Here is an 8,803-nt window from a genome sequence, read left to right on the forward strand (position 1 = left end):
CATAATTCCAAGTCACTGCTAATCACTGAGAGTCTTTTGGTTCACTGAAATTGTGGAAGGTACATATCTTTCATTTTGATGGATCACACAACGCAATCACACAAGACTGAACGCACTAACAACGTGGTTTATAGCACAAAAAAAGTTGATTTACAAACAACTGCCACATTTAGCAAATTTTGGCTATTTGGAAACCTACAGCAAGGTATAGGTAATGTTACTTCACCCGTGACTGTCAGTGACAGCACCATCAACTACAACACCTGTGCAAAAAGGGTCTACAATCCCTCCACATAGTTGCACATTGCAGACTCTCATCGCATTATCACGGAAATGATCAAGGGCCTGTTCATGGACTACGAGGAATACCTCGATGTTTGGTCACAATGTACATACTGGGTTCACAATTCCACCTGCGATGGTAAGACTTGAGGCAGGAAGAACTACGAATCCCTGCCGGTCAAATGGCTGTACACTTCAACTTGTCTTGCAAAAATGGACTTGGCCTTCTCGTAGAGAAGCAGGTCAGCGCGCAGGGTCTCGTTGACTCGCGGGTCAGCGAGAAGTTGTTGCTTCAGCGAAGCCACCAACCTCTCGGCTTCCACTTTCTGCTGCACCCTCCGGAACTTGCCTGTGTTGTAGTGGGCGTCTGAGCACTTGTCCCTGAAGGGGACGTGGTAGACGTGTTGCAGCATTGAAAGACTGAGATCGAAGTGTTCCAGGAGGCCTATGACGGCAAAGTAGTTTTCTAGGTTGTCTATGACGTGCTGGAGGAACCTGTCGCGCTCCTCCTCCGTGAACATGCGCTGCAGGAGCACCTTGTGATGGAACCAGCAGGGGATGATGTCGCGCGAAAACTTGTGGGGGAAGCCGTCCAGGTTCCTGAGGTACTCGGTGTCGTCATACGAGCCGTTGCAGACGGCGGGGTTCATCAGCAGCTGGCGAAAGAAGAAGCTGCCGTGGTGCAGCGCCCAGTCCACCACGCTCACCTCGCTGGCCTTGAGGGCCGTACACAGCTGGTCCTTGCTCGTGTTCTTCGAGCAGTAGAGGTACGCCGAGATGGCACGGTCATACGGATCCCGTATCATGGTGAAGTACGAACACGGTCTCCCATCATTCAAGACATCACACACCCCAAAAGCATACCCACCATACAACCCGACATGTTTCCTGGTCCTCGGCGCATGCTTCCAGTAATGGAATTCTTGCGCGGCATAGCGATAACTGAATACACTGCTGGACACATTCAATCCACTCTCTTTTCCAATCTCTCGCAAGCACTTCCTGATACTGGAGCCTCCAGCCTTGTTGTGGTGCAGAAAAACCATGTTGCCATCCCGATACGACAACACACTCGCCGTCTTCTGAGGCCGGTCCCACATCAGGAAATAGTTTGGCAAGTATTTACGACGTACCACTGGCCAATCAAAGCCCTCCGACCCTGGAACATCTGGGATGTGGCCAGTGGCTATCTTCCGATGGCGCTTCACATCATTGTAGCCCCAGTTGTATGTTGGGTGACTGCTACTGAGAATGAACAGTAAACAATGATCAATTAATGAAAATACACTAAGAATACTCTCATTTATTTGTGAGATAAAACATGTGCACAAAGTTAATTCTTTTTCAAAACAATGCAATTCAAACAAAAACAAGTAAGCTAAACGTAGTTGTTTCCATAGGAAATGAAACGTCAAAATACTTTCTGTTTGAAGAGTGCATGTCCATCAACGTTGCATAAAAAGTTAATCAAAAAACATCTTAGTTGACCTTGTAAAGTAGAGCAGTCACATAAATATACAGCAGCAGAGTTCACACAAGAATCAGACATGATAATGGGAAAGTTTGAATATGGTATTATCCATTTCTTTATGCTCACTGATAATCCAGCCCCATTGGCAGGAACTAATCCAGTTTCATAATGTTCTCACAGAATGGTCCAGTCCCATTGGGTGGCAGTACAACAGATACAGTGAAATAGATGTCATCTCCTCCCAATCTTTGCCATTAGCTTATTCACAATGATCTTGTAGATATTGTGCTTCGGATCATTATAACCCTTTCTGTATTGAAAAAAAAAATGCATTGGCTAAACACCTCTAGCATAATTCAGTATGAGGAATATGACCCCTCTTTCCTGATTGAATTCCTTTTTTCAGAAGACAAATTCTTTTGGTGGTAGGAAATGGGCGACCCGAGAATCATGGCCATCTTCAATCTCATCTGCTTTGCATCATGTGGTTGCTATGGATACCACTGTGACTTTCTCATCCAATGTTAGATTTTGATAAACACTTTGACATTTCTTCATTCATTCTCTTCGTTTGATTTCACTCCATCCATCTATTGATTCATGGCAAATCAAGAAGGTACAAAGCAGGAATTGCATGAAACCAGGGGCAGGGATTTTTGTTATTAAAAGAGGTATTAAATAATGAAATCAATTTCAGGCTTCTGTTCAAAGATCAAAGTGCACGATGACTACTGTCAAACCACAAATTTTTGTGTGCACTTTGATTTCACGAATTTTGCAAGAGCCAAGATTTGCAAAATTGAAATGCATGCGAAAGTTCTCATCGACACTATATGCATTAAATGCCAGTGGAAATTCGCAAAACTTTCTTTCCCCGAAAAAGGCTGTCGGTTCCAATTTGCTAAAATTTCATGCCACAAACACTTCTGGTTTTTACAGTATGTTTACAGCTACTCAGAATTGGGCATTCAGAATCCTGCAGTTGACGTTCCTGTAGTTGCAATCTCCTATAACTCGTTGCGAGCATGGTCCTATTACGAAATGTCGGGGGCGACCGTTTTGAGTCGAGCGAGTTGACGTACCTGAATTGTTGGTAGACAGTCCACAGGGCGACGAGGCAGAGAGCAGCGAGACTGAGGAGGACAGTATAGCGCTTGACTTTCATCTTCTGCACTGGCACATTATTCATGGGGCTTGCCTTGCTGGTCTACATTGCTCACAATACGAATCTTCAAACGACCTGGACGCAAAACCAGAGAGGGAGAGAGAGATGGTCACATGAATGGAAAATAGACAGATTGACGGTGGGCATATATAGCAAGTGGATGAAGCAGGTGGAAGAAATATGTGAAGATACTGCTGAAAAAAAAAAAATTAACATGTTTAAAAAAAAACAAATTACATTGCAGATTGTCAAAATAAGAAATTTACAACAGACCTGTCACAGAGCTGCAGTGCGCTCCAAACAGATAGGATGGGGCAATAAACGTACACGGGAATTCAAAATATGAACAAATTTCTCAGAGAAGCTTTTATGAGTTGGAGTGGTTCGTGCATGACATAAGACTCCCAAAGCAACAGTGCATTGTGTGCATACCTCTCTACCAGAAAGCAATACAGAAGACAAAGCAGACAGCTGGAAAAAAAAGAGAAAAATTACCACTTATCTGTGGGCTGTACAACGAACACTGCATTGCTCACACCTAGGCAGGCAGACAACCAACATACTCCAATGTAAGGAGATCAGCTAGCAGTGTCTGAATTCAAAGGGGTTCCTCCGCCTCAAGACACGCTGACGTGAAAGCCAATATTCTGGGCAGACAGTGCTCCTAATACACCTCCCCAATCACAGCTACCAATAACATGCAGCGACAAAGAGAGTGAGAAACAGAAAGAAGAAAGAGAGGGAAAGACAGGGAGAGAGGGAGGGAGAGAGAGCACCAGGATTTAAGTGGGTTTAATACCATTGATGAAACTCACTGAAGTTCGAAAGAAGTAATCCTTTTATCCCAAAGTCAAACAATAGCGGTAGCAGTTTACATACAGGTTTTGGAGAGAGCTTTGATCTCTCTATTCTTGTCCTGGTGTCTGTCCAGTCTCAAGAATGTAGAGCCACCTTTGAGGAGGACAACAACAACAACAACAACTGCAACGAAAATGGTGGGTTGGAGTTTGTGGATTTGTGACGTGTTCACAGCTCAAGTCAGCTTTGCTGTGAACTTTGAAGTTGAAGATCAATAAAAGACGCAAATTTCGAAACGATACCCCGTTGACACCGTTACCTCTTCAGTCTTCAGAGGATGCTGGACTCCCTCCTGTAAGAGAAGCTTTACTGTCGGGACAGTTTACTCGAGTACATCGAACCATCCGACAGCCATAAAGCCCCCTCAGCGTCTCTGTAATCACACCGACAATGAGCGAGCCGGTTCTCGGGTGACCCGCCAGAAACTCGCCATTTGTTGGGGGAGGCCATGCAATTACCCTTTTCCGACACTGTTAGAATGCTGCTCCCCTCAAATATTCCACCTTGCAAAGTCTCCTGCCAAACTTGTCAAACGTGGCCGTTGGAAACATGACATGTACTTCTTCTAGCGAGTCTTGATACTATTGGCAAGCTCAGTGGCAATAAAAAAGAGAAGTGGTCATTCAAACTCTGAATGGGAGGGCCTACACCCTAGGATATCTCTTCATCCTTTTCTTCTTTATATATTTTGGTTGTTGTTTATGGTTTGTTTTGAATACTTTCCACAGTCATATTGTACACAGAAAAAATTGTCACTTTCTTGTTTGTCTGAATCAAACTTCTGCTTTTTCATATTAAAGAGTTCAGAAGTTCTAAATGAATGGTGATCACAAAAAGGTGAAACGAACTGAGATGTGCTGAAATCGTAAGGAAAAACAATATTGTAATTACTTAAAGTTGCGCAGGATAAGAGCATCGAGTCCAACATCTCAAGACTGTGCCTATACCTGACCTTACTGTTGTTCCCAAGTGACTATTTTTTAACTTAATAGCCATTCTGGTTTTGCTTTGTCAAAATGTCAGCTAAATAAATCTTGCAATCTCTACAAGGAGAAAAAAAAAATTATCAATGCACGCATTTCTTGCAATGACTGTGCCATTAAAAAGAGAAAATGTACGTGGTACTCGCTTGACTGCCAGTGATTGCACATACGTACATCATTACATGTACGTTGTGTACATACAAGAGTGTTTGGTAATGCCTTGTCGCTGTAACATCCAATTTCAGTGATTGAACACCCGCTCTCCCCATCTCACAGGATGTTGGAAAATGTATTCTGATGGCTATTCTGCTATGCTCAGAAGGATCCCTTGACTGAAAATTACAGCTCTTGGTTAAAAACATATCTGTAAGTACCCTCAGTGACATATACAATGTAAGAACCAAATGTAATTCCGCTGCCTCAAATAAGGTTGGCAGGGGTCATCTTGCCGAATTCACAAAGTTATTCAGGTTAAAGGTACTGTTTACCATTAGGAGCAGAGATTTAAAAACGTTAGAGATAACAGTGTAAATGCATCATTGTAGGTCATTTGTATCACAAAACATCCTACTATGTAAAAATTTTGCAAGAGATCCTTAAATATGAGGAAACATCTTTTTTTTTTCTCAATAAACCATAACTGTAGACAGCTTAGTCTAGAAACATTTTTATTATAACTATTGTTCACATTTTGTATATTCAATAATACTTAGCACTGATTACTGATTCAAATTTTTACATTGGTTGTTTCTAACCTGAACTCACATTTTAGAACTATTTTGAAGCACTAAAGCTGGGTTTTTGTTTCAGCTGCAAATGGTTAATAACGCCTTCAATCAACAAGTATCTCATTCCATCAAAATCTAACACCCTACCCCCCCCCCTCCCTTCTTCCAAATCCCAAGCCCAATTCATACTTAACCCCATCCCATACAAAAGAACACATAGTGGGTGTTAAGGATTTTCATTGTAATTAATTTCCTGTCTTCATCTAATTTTGTACATAAATATATTTTTTTCTTGTCTCCTTCCCCTTCAAGTTACAACTGCAGCAGTATTGTATCACAGCTTTCAGCACAATCGGTAGCAAGAAACACTGCAGCAATCGTTTAACATTCATGCGGTACAGTTCACATGGCTGCCCTGGATCAACTGAATGCTCTACATCAAGCGACTGGTACCGACTGATACCAAGGCAAATTACATCATGATAGTTGCATAAATGGGTGGTGTAGTCGGGGCATATAAAAGGGCAGATGATGTAAACTATGAAAAATAACACCAGCTTAAGGTCAAATTGAGAATGGCTATATATGAAATCAATCATATTCTCCAAAAGAGGAGGCAAATTTTGTTTGGCTAGAAGTGGGACCAGAATAAAACGTGCAGAAATGCAAGTCTATAATGATGGCTGCAAAGTCTGATTTTGAACTCAATGATCAAAGCAAGCTACATGTACAAATAGCACTTTCGATAGCACTTTCGATAACTCTTTGTGCCATCAGCAGTGCTCAACAAAAGCTTTTTCACATGCTAAAACAGTTTGCTACAGATGCATTATGACAACTCGCAATTAACGGCATTAACCAAAAACTTTGAGACAAAGGGTAGAATGAAACATTCTGAAGATGCCGCAAAATTGCAGGAAGAGGCTACTTCTCACAGACTCATTAATGAGAAACAAATTACTTTCTATATCACATGATGCCGGTGTCATTGTTTACATTGGAGATCTTAGTAACTGATCAGTGGGAATCAGTGGGAATGCTGGGGGATGATTGTTCCAATCCTTGTGGGATTCATTTAAGAGTACATCATATATCTATTGTTGAGTGAAAATTATTTGCTTCAGAATGGTCTCATATTCAAGTAATGTGCAGTTTAATGTTTGCAGGTTAGCATGCCTGTACAATGACGGGGCATTAAACTGCACATTACTCAGTTACTAAATGTAGCCATCCCCTTTAAACGGTGAATGTTATATTCAGTGGACAGGTTGACAAGTACCCCAGCAATTCACTAGCTCACCTTCTTCTAAATAACAGCTGTGCAGTGTGCCACATCTCGTACTACGTAGCAGTGAGTGCTACCGGAACACATCAAATTTGAGATTGACAGGGTTAACGGGGAGGGTAAACTGTGTTTGTAGGGTAAGTGTGTGAGCTGTTTGACTAGCTGGACAAACTTGGGCATGAGATCCACGTTGACACTGGCATTAGCGGGCGGGCTCACAGGGCCACTTCGACCCACTACGGATGATTTCATTTGGCTATAACACACATTTGCCACAGGCTGCGGTGCATTTTATACTGAATACCTGGTTTCTACAAGGAATGCACTCTCAGAAACATGGTATGTTTGGGAAAAAAAAAAGCACACATGGAAATGTGTGCACACACTGATAAGATGTGAGCATTATTGTTTTTTGTTGTTGTTTTTTGACTATTGCTCTTGGGCCTCTCCTGCCCTTTATAGATGTAATGGGTAAACATTGGTCTCTTGAAACACATATTGTAGGTCCTACAAGTAATATATGACAGACTACTAAAGCACAATACCAGCCAGGGAAGAGATATTGTAGTGAGGTATTGCAAATTTGGGCAATATATGTGGGCATAACGTATATTAGGTCCCATCATTATCATCATTCCACACAGTGGGTGCCTTTGAAGCTGAATACATTAGATCAGGGAGGGGATGTACCTCTCTGTGATATTTAAGGTGAAATCCGGCGCATTGTTGTTTAGTATACACACTACACCATACTGTATCAAAAAGTATGTTTTCTCTTTGATTGTGCACCAGTTAACATGTGCTTCTGCTGAAAATATCTGAAATATTTGTTTTGGCATATAGATGTTTCCCCCCAGCATTCAGAGGTTAAAAAGTTAGAAAAAAAAAGCTACACATTGTGTTCTAAACATCAGCTGGATAATAGAGTTATAAAGCCAATGTGTTTTGGTGATACAATACTACCATAAGGGAGTGTTACTCCTGGCAACATACAAGGTATGTATCAGAGCTACACTGTATCAATGCAGATAGAGATTATGTGAAATGGTGCCAATGTATTGTTGCATTTTTTTAATATGATATTTAAATTTAATCTTGATTTGAATAATATTTTGTAAGCCAGGTGCCCATGTATTGGAGGAATAAAAGCACAGTTTTGAAATATGACTGGTGGTGGTTTTGAAAACTCGAGACGGGTATTAATTATTAATTGCTGCTACAGTGTAACTGCTTTCAGAGTCACGATTTCCACATCAGACTCCAACGAAAGCCCAAGGTTCCTCTTGTGATTGACAGGTGTGATACAAGCACCGTCCCTGCCTTATAAAGAGGGGGGGGGGGGTAGAGAAAACATTGGAGATGCTATTCACTTATCGTTCAAACAACAAACACCACTCTATTACAGAAAGCGGAGAGCCCTGTGTACCCCTTTCAATCTCTCTTCACAATGCACCTGTAGGCACTGGCGGCATGGCCGTGCAGTAAGTTTCTGTGAACTGTAACTAAAACAAAAATTCAATTAAGCCTCAAATTAACCTGGCGTCACCGTGTGCACACGTACCCGCCATTCAGCAAAACTGGAGAGCGAGCATACTGTACGTGTTTGGAAACGAAACAGGCTTGTTTGTCTTCCGTGTGAATAGAACGCACACTGCTGCCTTTGGTACAAGTATTGACTCTTGCACGAGTTACTCTTGAACACCAGTCATTTTTTTGTTTGCCCAATGCTGACAGGCGGCATTTACAGAAACAACTCTGCACTTCACTTGACCGAGATGTGTAACAAGGTGAGTTTAGAAAGAACTCCAGAAGTCTAGGTTGTTTTCAGCTACAGTTCTATCTTATTGCACTACACTGTAGTTTGTCTAATTTGTACAATATAATGATAGCCTTGTATACTCTCGTGCCATTACAGCCCCCTGCCCATAGAAACACACATTATTTGATGCAATCTTTTTCCCCTCATTGCAAAAGAAAGAAAGACTTCTTGACCTAGGGTATATCTCGAAAAAGAATAATCTCCCAGCCACG

General features: G+C 41.7%; 1 protein-coding gene across 1 annotated transcript; it reads right to left on the reverse strand.

Moving 5' to 3' along the window:
- Positions 1–238: 238 nt before the first annotated feature.
- LOC140240096 (uncharacterized) lies at positions 239–2,942 on the reverse strand. The gene is made up of 2 exons (XM_072319908.1): positions 2,836–2,942; positions 239–1,524 (listed from the first exon to the last, which is right to left on the reverse strand). The coding sequence occupies exons 1-2, from the start codon at positions 2,940–2,942 to the stop codon at positions 444–446; spliced, it is 1,188 nt and encodes a 395-aa protein (XP_072176009.1). The 3' UTR covers positions 239–443.
- Between the last annotated feature and the right edge of the window lie 5,861 nt (positions 2,943–8,803).

The sequence above is a fragment of the Diadema setosum genome, chromosome 2 (assembly GCF_964275005.1).
Source record: "Diadema setosum chromosome 2, eeDiaSeto1, whole genome shotgun sequence".
In the NCBI taxonomy this organism is placed as follows: Eukaryota; Metazoa; Echinodermata; class Echinoidea; order Diadematoida; family Diadematidae; genus Diadema; species Diadema setosum.